Source organism: Notechis scutatus, chromosome 3, assembly GCF_049901735.1.
Source record: "Notechis scutatus isolate UNSWTSFEM ecotype Mainland chromosome 3, rNotScu1.2, whole genome shotgun sequence".
In the NCBI taxonomy this organism is placed as follows: domain Eukaryota; kingdom Metazoa; phylum Chordata; class Lepidosauria; order Squamata; family Elapidae; genus Notechis; species Notechis scutatus.
The window spans coordinates 42,052,053-42,078,031 of record NC_142011.1 but is presented as its reverse complement, the minus strand read 5'-3'; the positions used below and the strand labels follow the sequence as shown (position 1 = coordinate 42,078,031).

The 25,979-nt window shown below is 36.9% G+C and overlaps 1 protein-coding gene across 5 annotated transcripts; it reads right to left on the bottom strand.

The window, feature by feature from the left end:
* Positions 1-419: 419 nt before the first annotated feature.
* IRF6 (interferon regulatory factor 6) lies at positions 420-25,130 on the bottom strand. 5 transcript variants are annotated; one of them, XM_026675187.2, is made up of 8 exons: positions 25,044-25,130; positions 13,718-13,894; positions 12,324-12,528; positions 11,327-11,449; positions 8,768-8,926; positions 5,923-6,315; positions 5,209-5,327; positions 420-2,330 (listed from the first exon to the last, which is right to left on the bottom strand). In XM_026675187.2, the coding sequence occupies exons 2-8, from the start codon at positions 13,889-13,891 to the stop codon at positions 2,109-2,111; spliced, it is 1,395 nt and encodes a 464-aa protein (XP_026530972.1). In that variant the 5' UTR covers positions 13,892-13,894; positions 25,044-25,130; the 3' UTR covers positions 420-2,108. The 5 variants fall into 5 exon arrangements, with proteins under 5 accessions (XP_026530972.1, XP_026530971.1, XP_026530973.1 ...); XM_026675186.2 differs by having other exon boundaries at positions 24,995-25,078; XM_026675188.2 differs by having other exon boundaries at positions 5,923-6,309; positions 24,995-25,078.
* Between the last annotated feature and the right edge of the window lie 849 nt (positions 25,131-25,979).

The following is a 25,979-nucleotide window of genomic DNA, read 5'->3' as shown; positions in this document are numbered from 1 at the left end:
CAAAATTTCCGCCACCAGTTCTCCAGAACTGGTCAGAACCTGCTGAATACCACCTCTGGTATCTATTCTAACCAACGTTTACTTAACAATCTTGATCTTTCATCCCTTATAATAATGTCCTAGAACTTGATCACCTTTATTGTCCCTTATCACAAAATTTTTCAAAGCTTTAACAAGTCTCTTTTGTAAATACAGTATAGGATAATTATCCAGGCCACTTTTTGGCTTGTTATTTGTGTATCCCTTTAAATTAGTAAAATAGCATCTGATTTTCTATGTCCAGTATAGGATATTTTTTCCGTGTCATTGTTGTAGCCTATCATTTTTAAATCTTTCAGATCAGTCTCAGTCTTGTCCAATAAAACTTATTCCTCTACCATAACATCTTTCAAACACAGTCTATCTATAATACCAGATTCTTTCAAAATTTATTTTTTGGTCTATTGTTCAAAAGTACCCTGCAATATGCCCAATGTTAAACTATTTTGCTCTGTTCTGTGTTAGTAAGCCAAACTTAATGACATTTAATTGTAATATTTAATTCTTTCTGATTTCTAATGTCCAACCTTCAAAGTTTCATCCCATTTTTTAAGTATTTATTTTTCCATGGGAAGAATTATTATAAATCCAAAATTTTATTTTGAATTCATCTTTCATTTGTATCTTTCCAAAATCAGCATTCTAATCACCCTTTTGCTATTCAATTCAAAAAGTCCTTAAACTTGTATTTAAAACTATTTTGCTAAGAATTGAAGCAAAATAACCTGGTGTTATAAAACATGTCAATCCAAAGGTTCCTAATAACAGTAAAATAGTTAACAATTTGCTAAAGTGATTTGAAAAAGAAGAGTGCCCTTTATAGGTGCCAACTATGATGTGATCAAAGATAGCTTTCCTTCATCTTCCAGAACTCTTGAGCCTGCAAAACATACTGTCTTGCAGTCTGTTCATAAGGAACAGCTGTCATGAGAAATTATAAGCCAATTTCAAGTCCTCTCTATTCAGAGAGAAAATATAAAGTGCCTGTTTATTTTTTGGCTCTTCATTCTGCCATGGTCTTCAGTTCACCATTTTTTCTCTGGAAGTCCTAAAATTACCATATTTACAATAGACTGAATTAGCTTTTGTTACAATATTCATTTTGTGTGTTCACATTTTGGCAACATTCATTAAAAAAAACCTTCCTACACATGCTGTCTTGTATCTTCTACCAATGTGATTGCATTTGAACAATTTTTTTCACACTGTACAAGTAGGTTACATGTTGGACTACAGCAGGGGTATCAAACCCGGGTTGTCACGGTGTTGTCACATGACGTATCAGGACTTTTTTCCCCTTCGCTAAACTGGGCAGGGGTGGAGCCAGCACATGACGCATCCAGCCCATGGGTCACGAGTTTGACACCCCTGGGCTACAGCATTAAATACAAAAAAACATGAAAAGGGCTTCTATTTTACCAAACTTAATATCTATTGTTAAGTCTTCATTATCTCTTTAAATTGGTTTTACATTTTAAATGTTAAATTTTAATTTTAAAATATCCTAAGCTTTCCAGCTTAAAATTTGTGCATTTTCTCATGTATATAAAACTTAATAAAACAACAAACAATCATTAATAGAATAAAATTGCCTACTGCTAATTATCAGGTAACTGTTTTGAAACATTTAGTTTGTACTGCTTAGATATTTCACATGTAGCAGCTGCAACAGGAGTATTTTTTAAAAGTCATCAATGAATCAACAGAATGCATTTAAACTGTGTTATAAAAATACTTTAAGAATAAAGCAGGAGTGAAATTAGTAATTAAAAAGACTTTTTTTAAAAAAGCACCACAGCGTTACATGTAAGCAAGGAAAAGTTTAAAGCTTTACATTTATATTGTTACATTTATAAAAGTGGAAACAATTCTAGAGAAATATGCGTGTCTACATGTATTTAACTAGATCAACCTTTGCTAAATTATTTAAGACAGATTAAGTTGTATATCAACATTCCTTATTAATATGTCACATATTGAAGAGATATTTAAAAGTGTTCTTGTTTCAATTAATTTCAATCTAGAATTGAAGAATCCAGACAATTGCTTGGTTATCCAACACCATGTCATCACTGTGCTGTGAGGGGTGGTGTCATCTGCATATTTGGTGGCTGCACTGGCCAACCTTCTTGGTGATTCTGCAGCAGACGGTAGAGTTGTTTCAGCTGGGCAACAATGTTATCCTTGATATCCGGGATAGAGATCTGTAGACGCACACTGCCACTGTCAAAGGAGCGGGTGAAGTCACCAGAGAACATTTCATAGATCATCCGTGCTACAACTGGAATTACCTGTTTGAAAAGAAAGTTCATGTTAATCTAATAAAAGATGATCAATTCCTAAAAATTCATCTGAGAACCTAGAATAAGCCAAATGCTCAAGCTGGTGAAGGCTATTGAGAAATGTACTCTTGATTGATCACATTTACACTCCAGCACAATTTCAAAGGATTCACAGTGCTTCACAAAGTTAGAAGCATACCTTTGGTGTTTATATGACTTGCTTCTTTGAGATCAAAATCATAAAAACACTTCAGGACAGAGACAGAAAAAAAGACAGCAGCTCTCAGCATTCTATCCAGCACTGACATGGAAAAAGAAAGGTAATGTTCTATCCTAAAGGTGCTTTTCAAAAGGCAACCAGACTTTCTTGATTTTTTATTTCCTTGAAAAGTTTTTGCTTCTTATTCAAAAAGCTTCTTCAGTTCAGCAAGGAACAAACCAAGAAAGTCAGTTGCCTTTTAAAAAGCACCTTTGGAACAACCTGACCTGGATGATTGAAATTTTCACAGACATGTAGTATTCCACCAAAACATTAGCTACTATAGATTATGTCACCAGTAAACAGTCCTGCAATGAAGAGAAGCCATGGCAGGAACAAATGCACCAACAACTATGTGGCAACTTCTATACCATTAGCTATTTCAAAACAACTGTTTCCAAGGACATTAGGGTACATGATTGATTTCCATTAATTCATTAATGCAAATCCAAGTTTGCAATTTCTACAGTTCACACTATCTTTCATCTTTAAACTAAGCCTGCTCAGATCCAGCACTAGCATAGCCAGGCAAAGGTGCTTTGCATAGCAGCAAGGGAACAGCAATAGAGTACTATCAGATAGAAACTAAAAAGGAATAAAAAGCTCTGTTTTTCATGGAAATAAAATCGTATAATCATTTTTTTTAGGATTATTTTTTTTAAATGTTTTCTAAAAACAAAAATACAAATCTCTATTCACATTAACAGTGTTCGTGTCGTTGATACATACATCTCTTTTTATATATAAACATCAAATCTTATTTCTATTCTCCACCCATTTGTACTACCTATCCCAAACTGTCCGAATAGTCCGAATCATCTTTGCCTCTTAATTCAATTGTGAATTTATCCAGTTCCGCACAATCCATTATTTTTTGTGTCAAGTCTTCTTCAGATGGTATCTTTTCCTTCCTCCATCCCTGCGCGAAGGCTATTCTCGCCGCAGTTATGTATAATGATGTATCGGATGACCTTGCTCAATTTTCCCTTAAATATTCCTAATAAGAACATTTCTGGTTCGAGTTCTAATTTGTGATCTGTAATTTCTAATAACCATCTTTGTACCCTCATCCAATATTTTTTTAACCTCTGGACATTGCCACCACATATGGAAGAACGTTCCTTCTTTACATTTACACTTCCAGCATTCTGCTTTGATGTTTGGATACATTTTGGCCAGTCTTGCTGGGGCTAGGTGCCATCTACAAAAGATTTTATATTGATTTTCTTTAAATGCTGTTGACAATGTCAATTTACAGTTATCCGTCCACATTTTTTCCAATCCTCTAAATTTATATTATGCCCTACATTTTTTGCCCAGGCAATCATTGATCCCTTTACTATTTCCTCTTCTAATTCCACATCAAACAAATAGTTATACATTCTTGTTATAAATTTTATCTCCTTGCCTGTCAAAATTTGGTCCAGTCCTTTTCTATCCCTTGTTCTTCAAAGTCTTTCCTAAATTTTGTCTGAATTTGTAAGTATGACCACCAATCTATAATTATATCTTGTTCTTTTAATTTATCAATCATTTTTAGATTCCCCTGATTATCTAATAATTCTTCATATCTGACCATTTTCCTTGTATCCCTCATATTTGGGTGTAATATTGCTTCCATTGGTGAGACCCATTTTGGTATCTTCATATAATGTTTTTTTTAACCTTTCCCCAGATTTGTGTATGATCATTTCTATGGGATTACTTGAGCTGTAGATCTGCATCCCTATGGCCAGATTCACAACTGAGTAAATCACAATCATTAGATTCATACAGTTTTCTAGCTATATTCTGTAATATAGAAAACATAGTATTTTAGTTTGTATAGCATAGACAAATCATACTATGGCTGGTTAGCACATTATGGTTAGCACAATATGTCAAGACTCCTTCCTTGATCATCATTTATACATAGGTAAAACAATTATTATCTTGGCAATTGGTTAAGAGCACAGATATTCACTGACTATGTAGGTTGTAGTCACTTTAAATTACTTTTGGCATACAATGTAATCTTTCATTTAAATCGTTGGGAAATTTCTTACAAGACTAGTTCTGATCAAAGTGACTAGGAATTGGTGTCAAAAGATTAAAATTCTGACTATTTGCCTGTAATGATAGTGATAGATCAAAAGAAATCACATTAGAAACTTGATTCTTCAGGTACACTGCTACCATACTAAATGGGAAAGATATTCCTCCCAAAATCAGTCATTCCATTTCAGTCTCATTTTATTGGGTTTCATTTAGTCCATTACATTTCCTTAGTTCAGAACATCGATAGCCTCACTGTATTAGATGAAAAGGAAGTGTCGATCCTGAACTTTCATTCTCAGATTTACTTGTATTAAACAAGGTTTGAAAAGGGGTGTCATTACATTAATAGTCTTTCCTTTGATTCATCTTGCTCAATACAAGAAAATCTGAAAATAAGAGATAAAACATGTGCACTGGTGAACCAGCAGCTCTGGCTCTTTACACTCCTTTATCTGGTCATATTCAAAAGAACCCATGAAGCAGATTTTACACATTCTAGGTGAAGACTTATTCTATGAAAGATGCAACTACAGTCTTCTACTAAGGAGTAGTAATAGTATACAGCATTTTTGCAATAAATTGTCTTCTTACCTGAACAACAATCAGCTTTCGCTCTTTTGATTTTCCATCTGGCCATTCCTCTCCAAAACAAAAGTAGATCTCATATGGTGGCTGTTTACTGATCTGTCCTTTCTGATGGGCAATTAACTCTAAATTTAGAAGAAAAATTAGAAAAAGAGAGACACAGTATGTAATAAATTACATGATTATGATAAAAGAAGAAATTAGTTATGTCCAGTAAGATATAAATGTATTTGAAAATGACATGTTTGAAGAATTACTTGAAGCAATTATCCTATCCTTGCCTTCCCATTGTATCAATTGATCCCAATGGTATTTGCTTTCAGTTAGCTTTTAAAATCAAATCAGTGCAAAAATGAATTATATAATAGGATGGGTAGCTGCTCATACCATTTCACTCATAACTTTCAACAACGTGAAGATGTACAGAATGAATGGCACCAGAAACCCATTTGGGCCAAAAAGAAACAAACCTTTGCTTTAATGGAGTACATTAAACTTGTTCCATATTCATTCACATTTTCTGGCGTACAGAAAACATAAGCTACATACTTTAGACCCAGCAGGACTAACTTCAAAAACACCTGTATCCACTGTAATGCTAACAGGGATGCAGCCATAGCTGGGCTAGTTTATGATATTAATCCATACAAGATTACAAGGTTAAAACAAACAGTACTACTAGTTATTCAGTAATAGTGATTCAAAGGTGGAGCTACTCACCACTTAGAAATGTTTCCAAACAGAAGAGCTTAACTCTCTTCTGTCTTTCAATTAAGTTTGGTGTGGTAGAGGAAGGTGCACATGGTCCAGACCAATATACTTTGCACTGGCAAAGCCTTATAGCATAGATAGCATGACCACTGACTTCCAGTATTAGCCCTCTGTCCATTACATCAAGCAGTCGACTGGTGAACAGCTTTTGTTTTTCATTCGTGATGGATTCAGGCCCTGGAAACTTGACTTGCTCCAAATTAATAGGCCCAAAGAGTTCTTCTTGATCTGGCATAGGACCTAATTCTCCATAGAAAAGTCTGCAGCCTTGAGGGTTGCTCACAGTCATTGTCTGCCCAAACTCCTTGCCACGATATTCGAACTTGATTTCAAGATCTGTCACTTAAGAAAAATATATTATTAATGAATCAGGCAGTACAACGGGAACCATAATTGCATTACACCATATCTAACTGAATAAAATCAACACAAAATAGGACAGACTACAGGTATTAGGAAACAAAAGATATAATTTGCAATTATTACCAAAAAAAACAACAACAACAACCTCTTAACAAATCATGGAGTCAGACTGATTATAAAATAAAGCAGTTACTGTTAAAAGACCTGCCATTATATGAATCCAGTGCTTACCCATAGCAACAATCTAAACACTTGTTATGCACAATGGCTACCCAATTAATGATAACCTACCCCCCGTGATGGCACGCAGAGCCATTTGTGCGGGCATGTGAGCCCCAGCTAATCTTACCTGCACTGCACATGTGTGTGCCTCCCAGCTGATTTTCAGCCTGTTTGAGGCCTTTTTTGCCCTCCCGGAGGCTCGAGGGAAGCCTCTGCAGCCTTGGGAGGCTGAAAAACGGGCTTTCCAGAAATACCGGAAGTGCCCGTTTTCAGCCTCTAGAGGACCTCTGGAGCTCGGGGAGGTCATTTTCACCCTCCTGGGGGCTCAAAGGAAGCCTCTGCAGCCTTTGGAGGCTGAAAAAAGGGCCCATTTCAACGCTTCTGGTATTTCCCTCGAGCCCCCGGTAGGATGAAAACGGCCTCCCCCGGGCTCCAGAGGCCCTCTGGAGGCTGAAAATGGGCACTTCCAGTATTTCCGGAAGGCCCACTTTTTGGCTTCCCGAGGCTGCAGAGGCTTTCCTCGAGCCTCCGGGAGGGCAAAAAAGGCCTCAAACAGGCTGAAAATCAGCTGGGAGGCACACACATGTGCAGTGCAGGTAAGGGGGTGGGGGGGTTGCATGCACACGCACAGTGGGGCGGGGTGCATTGCATTGTGGGTGCCAGCATGCATGCGCGCTTTCAGCACAGCACAACAAAAAGGTTCGCCATCACTGACTTACCCAAACATCATTAACCAACAGTTCAACAGTTTTCAACAATACGTAGTCCTTGCTTAACAAACATTTGTTCAGCACCTGTTTGAAATTATGATAGCCCTGAGCTAGGCCTGCCCCACCTTTCCAATGAGATGATAAAAATTTGGGTGTTGGTGATGCAGGTCTTGAGACCCTGGGGGTGCTGCAATTCTGTCCCACCTGTCTATGTCCTCCTTGCTTGCATCTGAAATATTGACCCAGGGCCTTTAACAATCTCAGCCAGCTGCCACTGCCCCAAGCCTTGATGTCATCATTCTCCAAGGCAAGCAAACCTTAGGGAATTGTATGATTTCCCCCATTTTCCAGCACTTCCAAAAATCTGCCATCTTCAGATGTTTTTCTCCCGCTGTTGAGAGGCTAAGGCTCCCAGTCACAAGAGGCCTTTCCCAGAACTGCCTTGAAGCCAGCTCTAGAAGGGTTTTGAAAGCCATCTGAACTGCCAGATAGGCCATGTGGGCCTCTCAATAGCAGGACGAAAACGCCTAATGGTAAGCAATGCAGAGTGAGGGAAACTGTGCCATTCTCCAAGGTGTGTGAACCTTGGGGAATGGCACAACTGCCGCTGCTGCCCAGTGCTGCTGAGGAAATGCCACATGTTCCTTACCTTTAGCAGTTTTTCTTTTGCTGTTGAGGGGTCTGTGCAGTCTATCCAATGTTTCTGAAGGCTTCTGAAGCCCCACTAGCTCTAAGGAGGCTTCAGGAAAGAAGGCCTGGTGTAATTGATAGCTGCCTTGGATAAACTGCATGAGCCTCTCAACAGCAGGACACACATTTCTCAAAGCAAGCAGTCTGCAGCACATTGCTAGGAACACTGGGCAATAGTGGCAATTATGTTGCTTCCCAAAACTTTTGTGCCTTGGAGAACAGTGTGAAGTGGCGTTTTTGAGTGACAGTGACAACACTATGGCTGACATTTAACCCTGGGCAGTGGCAGATGGGTGAGACTCTAAGGGAACCTAATGTTCTATTTCAGGCTTAGGCCCCATGCTTCTACTGAGAAAGGCTACATCGCAGTGCCAGGCTGTGGCTTTTTGCCACACTGTAGCATCCTCCCAACTTGTCCATGCCCTACACTGGATCTCACAAGACTTTCCCCACCTGAGGCCTCCTCAAACTCAGTTTAATGATTGCAACTGCAAGTGCCAAGATGGTGGTCATGCACCAAAGTGGTCACATGGGCATCTTGCTTAATAACTGCAAGAACTTATGACCAAATTCCAGTTTTAATTGTGGCCATAGGTCGAGAATTGCCTGCAGGTTCTTTTACCAGCTAATGCCTATTTTAAATCAGAATTATTTCTTTCCCTAACTGCAGAAGAATGTTTGTATTTGTTCCACAAGCCTTCCAGAAATGCAGCTTATTTATTAGAGGTGGGACTCTAGATTTTCCAAACAAAAGAGTGCATGATTTGTCCTCTATTTATTATAGCGGCTCCTGGACCAAAAAAACTTACTAGGAAGAGAGCTAATCCAAAGTTCAGGAGAACTGTACATATCATGCTGTAGAGCTGGCAAGGCAGGAGGCATTGGCATCTCCATATCTTCAGGTTCATTCTTTGGCCACACAGCTTCAGGGCTACATGCCTCTGCACTGGCGGGAGCCATTGGGGAATCTAAGTAAAATAAATGAAATGTAATTATGTAATCCCCACTGCTTCCTAACTTTTATAAAGAGATTCAATTATTTTCATATCAGACAAGCAGGTATCATTAGACTTCTTTATGCAAGTCAGTACAATTAACCTTGTACGATTGGAATTTTACCTCTCCTTTCATCTAACGTGATAATCTAAATCAAAAGCTTCAATTCTTTTCTTCTAGTAAGTCTTTTATTAGTGCAATCTAACACTTTTGGTCTACAATTCCCAGAATTGTTAGCCAAGTGAAAAATGACAGTTCTAAACCCAAACGTAACTATATATTTCTAATCATCATAGCTATTGAGCTGCTTTGTGGGCCCCTCAAACCTTTCCCCATTGCAATTTAACATCAACCTGAAGCTATTGGATAAGGTTTTCCAACACTATGGAGTGGGGATTCACAAATATGCCCATAATACCAAGTTCTGCATCTCTTCTCTGAACCAGCCAAGTGATGGCCTTAAGTCTTCCCAGCACCTGGAAGTTGTGAGGGTTTGAATGGCAGAACACGTTTCAACTCAACCTTGGCCAGGCGGAGTCACTGTAGGTTTTAAGGCCTTCTGGTTCTGGGGTTCTTCCAGCTTTAGCTCAGCATGGGAATAGACTTCCTCTGCCAGAGCTGGTATGCAGAGTTGGAATGCAGTCTACCACAACTTTGCTCCTGCTCAAAGAGCTGTGGCAACTGTGGCCAAAACATTTTGCACAGGTTTGTCTTATGCACCAATTGTACCCATTCCTGAACTGGGAGGCCTTAATCATGGTGACTCATGCCTAGAGCCTGGATTAGACTTCTCTGTCACTGCATGTCAGGTAATGTACTGTATGTGCCTGTAGTTCGGAGATGGTTGCATAGCTGTTGCATTTATACGTCTGCAAATTTAACATTCTGGCTGGGGGGGGCACTCAAACAGCAAAGCACAGAACAGGAAATTGTATCAACCAATCAGCATACAGGACCCACACCTCCAAACAATGCACAGTTGGGATTTGGGAGGTGTGTGCATCAGCCTCTCTGCAGCCATCTACAACCTATGCTTACTCATCAACCCTAAGTCAAGCTTTAATCACCTCCTGTTTGGATTACTGTATCTCAATCTACAGGGAGCTACCCTTGAAGAGCATTTGGAAGCTGCAGCTGGTCCAAAATGCAGCCGTGCAGGCAGGTTTTGGTGTTTCTCATTATACCTATGTAACACCACTGCCCCATGGGCTGCACTGGCTCCCAGTAGGCTTCCAGGTACAATTTATGGTGCTGGTGGTCACCATCTATAAAACCTTCTACAGCATAGGGCAGGGTTGCTACTAGACTGAAAGAGACGATCAAAAGAGAAAAGAAAGCTTTAGATGCAAAGCGTATGGGGAAAAAAATGTGTCACTTGTAGATTAAGAAAACTTTAAAAAAAAAAAAACTACATAGCACCATCAAAATGTAATTTCAAACAAGTTCTAGAAAATTAACGCAGAGATATTTGTTGAACCAATGATGCATTAAAACCTGAAAAACCTGAATTTAGCTCCAGGGAATTCCAAGACTTTTAAAGCTGTTATATATTGTCTTTGCCAGGAAGGCGTGTCTGTCCCTGCTATGCTGTGGGAATTTACCTTCCTCTAATAGAGTACAGTCCATAATGTGTATGTGGGAAGGACAGTATGCCTCCATAGAAACATCCTGCTGTTGTCTAGTCTTATCCTGTTTCAAATAGCAGAGGTGGACAACATATGGCATGCATAAACTTATCTAGGGTTATCTGGAGAACTAGCAAAAAACAGCAAAAGATTTTATATTTCTGTATCTGTTGCCATCTAGCAGTTGTTCAGATTCCTGCAGTGCAGACACCATTGCCATAACTTATTCCACCCTTTCATTAATTCCAAAGCTTTGGTGTCATAATCCTCAGGAACCCAATTAAATAAATTCTCAGCAGCAAGGGAGTGCCCTTTGTTTTGAAGGCCGACCTGTCTTATATCAGACAGAAATGAAGCAAATAAAAGCAGGATTATGCCCCACACATTTTGGAAGATATCAAGTCCACCATTAAGATTCTGAATTCCACTTAATGTCAGATTAAATGATTGCAGAAATGCAAAAAAATATCTCAATAAGTACATACACTTACCTGCATTTATTATTAAATATCTAACAGATACACAATAAGCAGGATGAAAATATTTACCAAGGAGATCATCATTTGTGCTAAATACAAGTTATATCTCTGTAGCAGGTTGCATGCTAATTTACTTGCATCTAGAGATCAACTTTTGAGAAAGCATTTGTCAAAATGTTTAGTGCAACATTAATAAAAAGAAAACAGTATTTTAAAATATAGATTTAAATTCAATTTCATTAACCATATGTCAGAATAATATACTAACCATTGATATTAAGAAATGGAAAACTGTCCTGTATTGCTACGTGCTGAGACTCATTTAATTCATCTTCATCTTCATCATCTACATCATTATCCTTTTCATCCCATGGAACTGAACCGGTGGAACCTGGAAAAAATACAGGAATTGAAAAATAAGAAAGTAATTAACGATCTAATTTTTTAACAACACTAAGGAAAAAATGGAATACTTTAGACCTCTGAGAGTGTTGCAGAATAATTCAGTCTTTGGAATTCTTATGCTAAACATTCCAAACATATGGTTTCCAAACAGAGGAGAGTCTGTGAAATCCAAAATTCATGTTTGGTTCTTAGTTCAGATCTGATGACATAAAACAGTTCTCCTAAAGTTTGAGGGTTTCAGGAGAATACTATAATGTATTTCACTGAACTATGTAGCTAATGTTAGAAAGTAAATGGCAGAGAAGAAAGTTTGCTTTCTCAAATATTTATTGGCCCTTCAGATTCAACAGCTAACCCAAGATACTGTATTTCTTCCAACCATGTGTGGACAAAGTCCTGTTTAGCAAACAGGAAATGTGCAACCAAAGTTCCTAACAAATGCCATCCAGTGTAGCAATCTTTATAATAGTGCCCTTATTTCAGTTCAAATATGAAGGGAAAAGAAACCCATGGTCAACCATCAGAGATGCATAAAAAAACCTAGACCTCCCAAAATCCAAATATCATGTTCTTTCTCTGGATCCTTGCCAGGATGTACCAGAACTTAAAAGTTTTTTATTAATTTTGGCTTTAAAAAGGAAGGTGAGCTATTTAAATTGTACCATGTATGCAGTAATCCCTACAATGTAGAATGGAAAACCTTAAGTATAGCCAATTAAATAACACAAAGGATAAAGTGATTATACTTATTCAATATAATTGCCATATTCACTTAAACCCAGAAGACCTCACTACCAATAAGACAATTAGTTTAGGATTAGTTGCATGCTTCTTTAAACAAGAGTTTCTCTGTTTCTCACCAGGATTAATGATTGGTGTCAGGGATGGTGGGATGTCACATACTTCATAAATTTTAATCGGATTCATTGGCACTTCTTTGGTGCCATCGTATATGAGCTTGAATTCACGGCTTTTGTTGAGAGCACACCGGAGTTGGGCTTTCCATTTTGCAGGGTCAGGATCATCAACCCCTTCTTGGTACTTTCCTGTTTCTACAGCCCACGCCTGGGAGCAAAGTACATCATGTTGGTTAAGTGTTGTCATTATACCAGCTTCTGTTGAATTGTGCTGCCAAACAAATTCTCATCTATAAAGGTACACCTAGGCAATAAATACTTTCTGCAACAGGTAATTGTTTCCTTTCACCTTTCTAAAAAACACAGATGTCTTTAAACCATCAGATATTTTCTTTCTCAAGCTTTTTTCTAACAAGATACCTGACTGTGTAAAAATAAATCAAATCAAGTCAATAAATCAAATCAACTTTTTTGAAAATGTGAATTGAATTCCAAGTTTATCTAGATAAAATTAATTCACTATCTCCTGGAATAAAAGAAAAGAGGAAACCTACACCAAACCCCCAAAAAAATCATTAACAAATGCCTTTATTCTCTGATTATTTCTCTTTATAAGATTGTCAGAAATGATTGCATGAAAATTTTCCCCTATTTATACAAATAGCATGCATTGCTGAAATGTACTTCATGAAAACAAGTGTACATTTTTTAAAAAAAATCCAGGTGAATACAATTCTCAGCAAAATGCTGAGAAGAAAATCCAACAGAGTTGAATGAGGCTAACTCCAAAGAAAGTTAGATGCCTAAGATAAGTAACTTTAACAACAAGTGACAAGAGCAGAGATGAAGAGTTGAAAAGTAGATAATTAAAATGTTGAATCTGAAACTTCTCAGAAAGCAAGCCACAATCCACTAGGAAAATGAGTTCTGCTATAGCACAAAGTACGCAGGGTAGGCAGAGATAAGACTGAAAGGGATTTTTATCTACCAATTACCTGAAACCCTATTTGAATATGTTTTGTATATTGCTTTGCCCTTCATTTGTCCCTGTGTGTTAATGCCTTTGTACTGCATGCATGTTTTTCCACCTAGGATTTCAGGTTCAGAATGTAGTTCTGTTTATGAAAACAATGCAGGATATATCTCCATTAGGTTGTATCTCTGAATATATCAACCATTTAATTGCTGCAAAACAGCAATTTTAAGTTTATACGTATACTACCTTTGCTATTATTAATTTCATCCTCCATCCATTGAAGGGGGGAGGGAGGGAGGGAGGGAGGGAGAGAGAGAGAAAGAGAGAGAGAGAGACAGAGACAGAGAGAGAGAGGGAGAGAGAGAGAGACCAATCCCATTCTATCATGTAGCATACTAGCAGAACTGTGTTTTTCAATTACCTTAAAAATTGTATTTTCTTCTTCATGCTGAGGACTATGTCGAGTTGCATGCTTCCAAGGAATTTGAAATCGTTTTGCATCCCTGTTAAGCCACAGAAGACCTGGATACATTCCACTGTCTACTTGAGCTACTAGCCAGGGTTTCAGTCGAACTCTGCGTGGATGCGATGCCATTATCTAGAAGGATAAAATGCACACAGCAAACAATGTATGAAGAGTTTGTAGGAATTCTCATTTTCTAAAGAATAAAGCAATAGAAACCAATTGTGATTGTAATCACATTGCTCTGGTTTTCTTGTAACCAACTGTTCTATCAATTCATCTGATTTCTTTGTAGGTCAAAAGACAGAGAGGTCAACTTAACTTTTTCAGTATACTGAGACTACCAACTGTCAGATAGGCAAAACAATTGTTCAAACTGAATATCTTTACAATGAAATATAGCGGCATGTATAGAAAATGGAGGGGGGGCATTTCTCACACTGTGGAATATCATTTTCCAGAATTTAGATTTGCTCCGTTATTTTAAGTTTCAAGTTTTTTATTTTATTTTACAATATATCCATATCAATGCGTAAACAGTATGGCACCTGGGTGTCATACATTTTAGTACAAATGAAAATAGTGCTATTAATCATATTCATTACATCCCTCAAGCTTATGTAGTTCTAGTGTTGGTACACATATTTGTATTAAATTATAGACTTTATTTAATTATTCAATGTTTCAATATGCTATTCCAATGCCAATCACAATATTGTTTAAACATGCATAATAATACCATCATTCAATTTCTAATCCTCCCTCTTATTACTTTTGTCTTATTGTATAAAAATGTGTATACTAATATTCCCCCCTCTCTTATTTCTACCTCTATTCTAACTTTTAATCATGTCACCATTATATTTAAAAACAAATCCTTTCTATCCATCATCTCTTGTCCACTTTACAGTAATTGTTTGTTTTTAACTTGCCTCCCATATTCCTCTTTTGGATCTTTATCCCTATCTGCATCTATGTCCAAACTATTCATTTTAAACATTTCTCCCATCTCTGCTCTTTTCCATTATCTACCTTTCAAAATATCTACCCATGCACCTATCTCCCTTTTGAAAATGTCTTCCTACATCTCCGATTCCCTTTTTAAATCTCTTAAAATGTTTTCCCTTTAGTTTATTTAATCAGTCATTGTTGTTTTTGTTATTGTCTCCTTATCACCCTATTTTGTTTGCTGGTTATCTGTTCTGCTTTTTCATCTGCTCTTTCAATTGGCTCCTCCTTTTACTGGGAGTGTTGGTCACTCATTGTCCTTTGTATAATATTTCCCAGTTTTTCATCTATGCCATGCATTAAGTTCTTAATCTCCTCATGGCTTCTTATCAGAATGTCCTTAATTCTTTGAAATATCTATGCCATTTCTTTCCACATTCCACTAATTTCCTCCTGATGCAGCATCTCATCTTATTTTAATAAGTCCCATTCTTGTCCAATGATAAAAAACCTCATATATTCAAGCCTAAAGTTACTTCCCCAAAAAATTCAATTTTTGGGTATTCCATAGTTAATCTGTTCCTTTAGTTAATGCCAAAAACTTTCCAGAACCTCCTTAAATCCCCTTTATGAGTTCAAACTTGTATCATTGTATTCAGAGGTCTCTTTAACGAGGATATCTTCCTTATTCTTATATTTAAATCTCCAGTAGTCATGTCATAGGTGCATAAAACATATCCTTGTCAGTATTCCAGGTTTTAGGAATATGTTATACTTTCCTTCCATCAGCAGATGGTGCTCTCAGTTTAGATTTCAATGTTAACCAGTTTTAATAAAATAATAAGTCAAGGTATTAAAACAAAGTTAGTTTTTTAGGTAAATAGTTCCAGTATTTTTAAATGCCTTTCCAGGACCTGTTCAATTTAAAAGTCCAATTTTCTGTGTATTTTTAAAAGTTTGGGGTTTTTTTGCTTTTCTTCCCTTGCTTCTTTTCTTTCAATTCTAAAAATTTTCTCAAAGTGCTTGGTCGCTGCTTTAACAAATAGTTGTGAATCTCTATTTTCCTGGATTTTTTCCTTTGGGGATAAGGTTTTAAATAGAAAAGAATCCTCTCACCCAGTTCCAGACTCTGTTCACTAACTCTACTCCAGCACTACTCTTAGATGTTCCTCGGCTGCCCTAGCTCCATGGCAGCCATCTTTAGGCTGCCTCTTCTCATCATGGATGAGAGGGAAAGAAAACCCTGGGTCCAGCAGGAGACCCTCCATCTCATAAGGTGCCCCTTTTTGCTTTGCCACCCCCACAGGGCGGCTTTGGCTCCTTTCACAGCCCACCAATGGAGACAACTTGACATAGGAGTGCAGAGACCCACTCCTCATGTCCAATCTCACTGCGATGTCAGCTGGAAGTCAGATTTGTTCCCAAATCTTCAAAACTATAGGAATTATGAAAAAAAATGTACAGCTTTTAAAAGGTACCAAAAATAACAAAAATGAACTGAGGCTTTTAAGAGGCACCAAAAATAACACAAAAAGGGCTCTTTGGATATGTTGGAAATGAAAGGAAAATTAAAGACACTTTAGTTCCATTGTGAGTGGGAAAAATGGACTTCGGGGTAAAATGGCAGACAGAAGAGCCAGCAAACAGATAAATTCTTTGTAATTCCTCTCCAGACAAGTAGATGATTTGAGATCACCTACAAATGCCCCAAATAGTTGTTTCCTGTGAAGACATTACACAACAATCTCCAAGCAAGTTTAGAATTATGGGAAATAAGGGAATAGCCATCTTGCTCAAATTGTGACTGATGCCTTTAAAAGGACACTTTTTTAAAAAAAGGACTGATGCCTTTAAAAGGACTTACTACTTCCTTTTGGAAAATTGCTTGTGAACTGCTTTTCAGCTATTACACCTTAGAATTGACAAGTTTTATAACACTGGATGACTTTCCTTCAAATGCCTGAAAAGATTAAATTTTTGAAATAAGCAGTAAAAGAATAATTTTTTGAAAGTTACAAACTGTACAAATGTCTGTTAAAATAAGATTTTAAAAATTAAACACTAGAGAGAACTAGAATGAATTAAAGGTTACAGTTAAAGGGGAAGAAAACTTGAATTCAATTTAGGAATATAGAATGAAGCTAAATACTTCAACATTCAACATATTGAAGGATTCTTTTAAACAATTGTCTCAGAAGTTAATTTTAAGGATGTCCGCCTCTATAGATAACACTGTGTTTAAAATACGTTATGGAAGAAGAACAAGTTTTATCTGATAGGATTGAGATTGATTTGAAAAAGGATTGAAAAATGAAAAGTTATAACAATGACATGGAAAAAGATACTACACTGGATGTACCAATGAAAGCAGATGATGTCTTAATAATTAAAAGAGATATACAAATAAAAAACCAAGAATTACCTGGATAACTTTTCTATATTGGATTTACAAAAGAGACTTGTTAAAGCCTTGAAGAACTTTGTGACAAGAGACAAAGATAAAATGAAAAGAAACTAAGCTCTAGGTTTCAAACCTAGGTTTGAAGGGACTAAAGACCAAGATTGTTAAAAGGAAAAAATATAATTTTGGTTTATTTGATCAAGATTAAAATAGAGGTGTTATTTCAGGAAGAAGACTCAGGAACCCATAGACTTGTCAGCTTGACATATATACTAGGCAAAGCCTCTGACAGAAGTATGTATGACTGTGAACATTTAGGCAAGAAAAAGAACCAGCATAGATTTGTTGCAAGCAAATTGTACCAAACTAACTTATCTCTTCTTTGAAAGAATAACTAGTAGATCAAAGTGAAAAAAGAAAAATTAAGTAGATGAAAGAAATATCATAGATATACCTGAACCTCAGCAAAACATTCAACAAAGTACCTCATAAAGTACCTCATCTTTCATAAAAAGGTAAAATTTAGACTACATAATATAATTAGATAAACACACAGCTGACTGACTGTACTCAGTAATGGCTTGATTTCAGGTTAGAGAGAAGCTTGTGTTCTATGACTTTGTGGTCTAGATTATATATTGTACAATATATCAAATATTACATTAGGGCATACAGGAAAAACTTAAAATTGTGAGGCTTGTCTAATAATTTAGATGAAAAAGGATTTTAAAAAATCAAACTAGACAAACTTGAGCAATAAATTGATCCAAATAAGATGGAATTTAACAAGAGAAAAATACAATTTTCTGCATTTGGATAGGAAAATGTAAGAAATGAATGGAAGCTATGGAGGAAAGTATGGTTTGTTCTATATGCGAAATAGATCTGTGTTCAATCAAGGTCAAACATTAGCCGTATGATGCAGTATCTAAAAAGTCAAACAATATCTTGTAATACATTAACAGAAGCATAGAATCCACATCATGGATATAATTCAATTCTACCTGTCCTGATCAGACACTATCTAGAGTATTTGGTCCAGGTGGAACATTTGGAACAGCTTGCCCTCGGAAGTTGTGGGAGCATCATCACTTGAGACTTTCAAGAAGAGATTGGACTGCCATTTGTCAGAAATGGTGTAGCGTCTCCCGCTTGGGCAAGTGGTTGGACTAGATGACCTATAAGGTCCCTTCCAACTCTGATTATCTGTTATCTGGAAGAGATGTGGCCACCACAGTGCAGAAAGGACAATAATAATTCAAATCAAATTCAAAATAGGGATATCAAGATAGTGAAGGATCTGGAAACAAGGCTGTACAAGAATAATACGTGTAAGATCCTAGTATGCTTAGTCTTTAAAAATATGGCTAAAAGATGGTATGATAGCACCTTCAAATAGCTGATCATACAGATGCAGACTTGGACTTGAGACAGCAGGATCAATACCAACAGATTATAATTACAGAAAGGTTCAGCCTAGGAATTAGGAGGATTTCCTGACTGAGCAAGCCATCAGCTAGTGGAATGAGCAGGCACATATTGGGGTGAGTATTCCTTCAAACAGAAGCTAATAGTCATAAGATGCTCTAGTGCAGTTCTCAATCTCTGCTATTTTAAAATATATAGACTTCAACTTCTAGAGTTCCAGCATCTTAAAGTTGCTAAGGTGAAACTCTATTGTTATGTATTGAGTAGGATTAGGTGAGCTTTATGAGCATTTCAAAAACAATGATTCCAAGATTAAATCTAAACATTGGGATACATATTAATGTCTCCCCTCCCCTTCTCCAAATATATCAATGTACCAAGTTTTTCATCCATTCTGTGCAACTTAGGGCAATTTACTGTAACTAGAAATAAAATAGAAATAGAATAAAATAAAATACAAATGTGTTCGTTGTATATCCTCATTGGTAGGTATCAGAACAGTTGGCTAGGGCCACTAAGAGTTGTAATTTAAGGCACAATTACAAGACAAGTAGCCTGTACAATATTACATAGAATGGGATGAAAAAAAATAAATGATGTAGAACAGAGTTTCCCAAACCCCAACCCGTCTACGGCATGTCAGAAACTAGGCTGTGCAAACAAGCAAGGCCCCATCTAAAGGATGCATGCAGCACATGAAACCATGTCCCCTCCGGCCCCCAGAAAAACCTCTTCCCACAAAACTGGTCCCTGGTGCTCAATCTAAATATAGTATATAAAATCATACATTGCTATGTCCTACCTGCAAATAAATACTTCAGCTTCAATTATAACAATACAAGAGCACACAATATACAAACTCAAGGTAAACCGCACCAAACTTGACTACAGAAAATACGACTTCAGTAACAGAGTGGTCAATGTTTGGAATACTCTACCTGACTCTGTGGTTTCTTCCCCAAACCCCAAAAACTTTAACCTTAGACTGTCTACTACTGACCTCACCCCCTTCCTAAGAGGCCTGTAGGGGGCGTGCATAAGCGCACCAATCGTGTCTACTGTCCCTGTCCTATTGTTTTTTATTTTTCTTATAAGTATCTATCTCATGTATTCAAAACTATATTTATTCTTATACCTGTATCTTGTAAGCGATTGACCAATCAATAAATACTAAAAAAAAAAAAAAAGGGTTGGGGGCCGCTGAAGTAGACAGCATAGCCAAAGTCTTTCTCCACATCAAGTTTTCTGCTACATGCATTTTAACTGCTTTTTTGTGAGATTTCAAATTCTAACTTCTTAAATTCCCAAATCCTATGCAGACAACAAATATATATCATCAAACATTGCAGATAACTGGACTGCGGAAAACAACTACAGAAGAAACTACAGCCACTGACAGCACATACTGTATTCCCTTTTCCTTCTTGAAAAACATAACTAGACATTGCCATATTAAGGATACCACATTTGTCTTTACTGAAACAGATTTTATATATTTTTCGTGGATCATTTCATCAGACAATCAGGGCTAGCAATTATGGTAACTGTATCACATTTAGATCACATTCAAATTCAGAATATCAACTGTTGGAAAACTTAAGCAGAGAGTACTAATGTATTTCATATCCACTTGTAGGTTTTCCAAGGCATTTGTTTGGCCATCATGAAAATTAAATATCATATTGAAATAGGTCGCTATTTTTTGTTCTTACACCTCACTTGATAACTTCTTTACAGTGACATGTACCACAAGGTGAAAGCAATAGGGAACAAGGCATGTTGCAGTGCTAAACATTGCAAAAGGTAACCATACAGAGTATAAGTAAAAATACAGAAGCCCAAAAGAAAAATGCATCCAATCAGAATGGTGGTGATTCATATCTAATAATCTGTATACAGTCTGAAAAGCAGGTTTATATATTTATGCACATAATTTCTTTCTGTAAACTATTCATTCCCAATCCCAATTTAACCCAAATATGTGGGTATCACTGCTGCAAATGGTTTCCAAAACTTTGAGCAGGAGTCATCTTTTCACATTTTTTAAAGTCTATGTAATATAACAAAAAACAAAAAACAAAGATTCACCAACCTCCTGCAAGAATCCAAATTAAGGTATTGCTACAAACACTATCCAATTTTGGTTTAACTACTTCTAGTGAAAAGTACTCCACTATCTAACAAATTGGTTCTAATTGTTACACTTCTTTTCTTAATATTCCGTTGGAATCTGCCTATTCCAATTTGCCTGAATCTTTTTTGTAAAGCATGGTGTCAAGAACTGAATAATTAACTGAACAGTTATTTATTCAGTAACTGAATAAATAATAAAGTTGACCAATATAAGATGTAACCGTCCAGCAAATACTTATTCCAGCATATTTATTTCTCTACAACAATGCATAACAGAGTCAAACATTAGCAGTCTCAGAAAATTAGGATAATTATCCCACCATGTATTTATCTATAGCAAATTATCCCACCATGACCATATTTATAGCAAACATGGAAGGTGTATGTGTGTTGAAAACTCAGGTGATGGTGACCTCTTCCTTTTTAATTTAGTATCAATGGCCTAGACTTTAAAACAGGTTTTAATATCCAGTATATGCCTTTTATCAGAACTATACATATAGATATAATGACCAACCTAGCAAATAGAAATGCTTCAGGAACTATATTTTCTAATCTTCTTTTGTCTTAGTGAATAACAGTTCCTACTATGGGTCACTACAGCTATGCTTAGGATTTCTGATCTAACCTGAGCTTTGTCAAGTTGAAGAATGCTAGTCTACATTTTTTTCAATAAAGGTAATAATAATATAGCAATACTTCCGTCTACTTAATCTAAAAAAATGGATCATTCAACTAATCTAATGTATAGATTAAAGGCTCTTTCCCCTTTTTTGCTTTGAAATCAAGAACGTGAAAACCAGCCAAAATTGCTTAAGGAGAGATGGAGCTGAGTTTTGTCCTATTTATAGGTACATGGAAAGCATTTGAAGTTTCTGGATCACATTAGCCATTCTTTTTAGGGAGGAAGAGGAATCTTGTTTTCCTCCTATGAATTTCTCTTTTAATCAAATAAAATATATTTGATTATTTGAGTTTATTTGACATTTTTGGGAAATTTGAGAGCATTTTTGGTTAAGAATCACAGGAACCAAATAGTCAGCAATGGGGTACAGTCTCAGACCATAATTTAGACATAGAATTCTGCACATGATGTTGTACATGCCTGCTTGCTTCTTTGACCTTCTTTAAAAGTATGTGGCTTCCGGAGCCTTAAGTCTCCCCTGAACTGTATTCAACACCTTATAGACCAGGACACATCAATATATGCTTCCTGGCAGCAGTAAAGATGTGGTTCTCATTCTTCTGGGAGATCTTTCTTTAAATCTTTCCAGTCTAACCTGGAATTTCTTGGTGGTCTTTGCCAAATACTAACTGTGTTTGACCCTGTGTAGTTTTTTAAAGATTAGGAAAAGTCAGTAAGTGCTGCCATCCAGAGTTTGCAGAATTTAAGATGTATAAAAGATACCATGACATATGAAATTGTAGATATATCAATTATGTGGGTCCTATTTCCAGGTCTTCTTCATATAAGAATAAGGCAGTACAGTGATGTAGTTCAACAACATTTATCATACCAGAGTATAACCAGATATACTCTTCCCCATGTCAAAAAGTATTCAAAAAGAAAACTAATTTACTAGGGTTGTTTCTCATATATTTTTTCTTTGCTTAGGCAGTTTGTGTTTAAAAGAAGTTGGGCATTTGAAACAGTCTTCTATATTGTTCTTGTGATTCAGCCATCTTATATTGCTATTTTCACACTGTGTTACAACATAATAGAGTACTTAATTGTAATAATTACATATTATTCAACAACTGCAGTTTAAAAATCAGGTTTTAGAACATACTGTAGCTGTGTTTAGTTCAGACACAGTAGAGGTTTTGAAACTTCACTACCTATATCCATAATGATATTGCAAATCAGTGCATAGGTAGATGATACTGGAAAGATGGGATGAAAGCAATAACTGAAAGGAACAAGGAGGTGCATGAAAATATGGGTGAAGAAAATAAAACCTATGCATTTCCAATTATTCATAGCTTCTGACTATAACTCTTGCTTTATTAAAGCAAAATTGGAAAAGTTTAGAGTCAATCAATAAACATGACGTGGCTATACACAGAGTGATTATTTTAAGTTCTGTATATAGCTTTCAGCACATGAAGCAATAAAACTGGATTAAAAATCAAATACCTGAAATACCCGTCTTTGAAAATATTGACAAACTTAGAGAAACGTAAAGCAATAATGATAAGCAGAACTGAAATAAATACTGCATGCAACTTTCATGTTAACATCTATAACCCTGTTCATTAATATTAGACTATATTTGTTTTCACAATAAAAGAGGATTTCTACTATTACATTGAAATGCAATATCTAATTGTACATTTATCTTTACTAATCCATAGCTCTGTCCTTTAAATTAAAAGGAAAACTTCCTCAAGAGAGTAAAGGAAGTACAACAGACATTATGCAAAACAAGCCAGTGTCAACTTTTCAGCCTAGTACAGGCACAACCAAATTAGGAAAACTTAGAAAGAATTCCCACCTCTTCCATTACAACTGCTCTGATATCATTTCTATGACTGGTCTCCAGAAAAACTTCAAGCATAGATCTTAGCCACATAACTGCTTTTCCCTTTACAGAAGTACTGAAAGTTATCCAGGTAGATTTTCAAACAGCCATAGTCATACAGTACAATGGTATTGGCCAAATTATAATATCATACACTAAGATTTCCAATTCTTGGTGCTCAGGCTCAAAATCTTATTCTAGTACTATTTTTACACTGCGTTGTGAAAACACTGACATTTACAAATAGTGGAGCAACAAGATATCAATAGGTTTATTATTGCTCTTCTCCTTGATCAAGGCCCAATGCTTGAAGCAGCAGATAGACAATTCAGCAAGGATACAACTGTGAGATCTGTGAGACAAGACAATGATAACCTTGTTAAACAAGGACAGCAAAAACAACGAACCCACAAGCCTTTGTTGATATATGTTATCTATAAATTCATCTGCAATAGTAATCCACACCTCTGTGCCTTACTTACATATAAATATACATGGTGTATGTTTTTAAAAAGTTCTATATAAATATTGATTTCAGATTTTAATTTCAGATATCCAAACTACCAAGCAAGTGATGCTGTTATAGAAAGATGCTCAAAATATAAAAGGTTACAGCTTTTGTATTGCTTTGTAGGAAATGTTTCAAAGACTTGATCTCATTTTAAAAACTGGTTTGTGTACTTACCGCATTGTCATCATGCATTTACTCAACTTGCATTTCATATTAAGGTTTGCTTAAGTATAATTGTACATCAACTTGGTTGAGATTGGGATTCTTCTAGGCCTCAATTTTAATGAATACCATGAATCAGTCTTCCCAAGTAGATGGCCTACAATGTGTCACAATACATTCCTTTTCTGCAGGGTATTAGGTTGAATAAATCGACCCTACGTACTGCATTTCACTATGACCAAATAACTAAGATGTTTAATCCCCTGCTAAATCACCATATGCAGATAGATAATTTGCAAATTAAGGAAGGTTTTGTTATTCTCTAGTTCAATCTATGACTTGGGAAGGGATGCTTGGCAAAGGGGAAGTCGAGAAAATCCAATCAGTGAAGCAAATACCCCAAGTAAACAATGCTGACCTGTGCATCTGGGTAACATCTGACTGCGGGTAAGAAAGCAGCTTCTTGTACAATGCAATTATCCTGAATTTGAAGAGTAAAGAAGATCTTCTCTACAGCCTTGCCCTCTCAACCGAATTTGAACTTCTAAGGAAACATGCTAGGATCAATGCCGGGCAGCAGTTGTACCTGCTCTCCGCTACTTTGAAAGATTGGAGGATGTTTACATGCAGAAGTAAATAATCGACAAGTGTCGTACAAGCCCGCAGTGAACTCCGGGCACGAACTCGCTGAAATTGCCCTCGGGCAAGAGGCCTCTTTTAGGAAAAAGGCTCTTCTCGGGTTTTCCCACGAACCCAAAAGACAGACGGGCCACGTAGGAAGCCTTTTGTAGCAGGATCTTAGGGGAGACGCGACGTCAGCCTCCTTCAGAAAAGGAGAGGACAAGGACAAGGGGAACTAGTCAAGCGCAAAACGAACGAGAGAGAAAACGACGCTTAGCTGAGAAGGGAAGAGTTGGGGAAAGCTAACCGTCCGGCGAGTGGGAGAAGAGCTTAAGGCGAACACACGTGGGAAGGAAGAGGGGCGCAAGTGAAAAACACGCGGGGAGAAAAGCCCGAAGCTCCAGCAGTTCAGGAACGGAAGTGCTATTTGGATTGCAAAGAGGAATCTACAGCAACCCGGGCTTCGAGAGCTTCCCCGACGGGTTTCCACCCGCTCCCGCAAAACTTACCGCTCTCCGACTAGAGTCCCACCCTAGCTGTGTAATACAGCTCGCTCACCTGGCCCAGGTACTGCGGCTACCGGATCCGCCCCTTCAGGTCGCGTAGGGAAGAGAAGGAGGGCCGAGCTTCCAAGGGGAGTGGACGGGAAAAGGGAGTAAATGGCAAAGTGCGGGGGAGATTAAAATGAAACGGAAGCGCTCGGTTCGGTAGCAGAGTTGGCTTGACTGTTAGGAGTAACATTCATACAATGAGAGTTCCTTTGGGTGTCCTTAGCGTGTTTTTTTTTGTTTTTGTTGTTGTTGTTGTTTTTTGGTCTTGCCTCTTCAGTAGCTCAAGGAATCACCGCTTCCTTCCTTTGCCTTCTCTCTTGCGGATTTATCACTGAGAAGACTTGAACTCCATCGTATGAAGAGATTGCAGGACACCATGAATTAGAAGTATGACATTGGAATGTATCTCACAAACCCCAAATTGGGAAGGCTTCTCAGATTGTTTGAAGCTACTGTTCCTTTAAAAAAAACAAAAAAAACCTCTCCAGGCATTTTCCATGGGAACAAGCTAGTGTAACTGGTCTAACCTGTATGCTACCCCCCAACCCCCACCCTAATGCCAGGATGTTTCATACAATTTTGCCTTGGAGGTTCCACACTCGATTTGAGTCAACTGGTGCTACTACTTTTACTTGGCATTGCTTTGATCCCATTTCAGTTTCCTGGAAAGTAAATTGTAGTATGATTATTGGAAGCAGATGCTTGCAAAATAGTCCTATAATAGTTTCCCTACAATGTTAGGATGGCAGTACAACCTAAGGTCAGGTATTTAAAGCTTCCAGGTGACCGTTAATATAATTAGGCAGGATGCCCTGCTCCTGAATATAGAAGTTTCACTCACAAGACTTTAATTGTAGGCCACCATGCTTTTTTAAAAATATGTATAAAAATGTTTCATATACATCAATAAAAGCTATATTACCTTCTTACAGCTCTTTTGAAA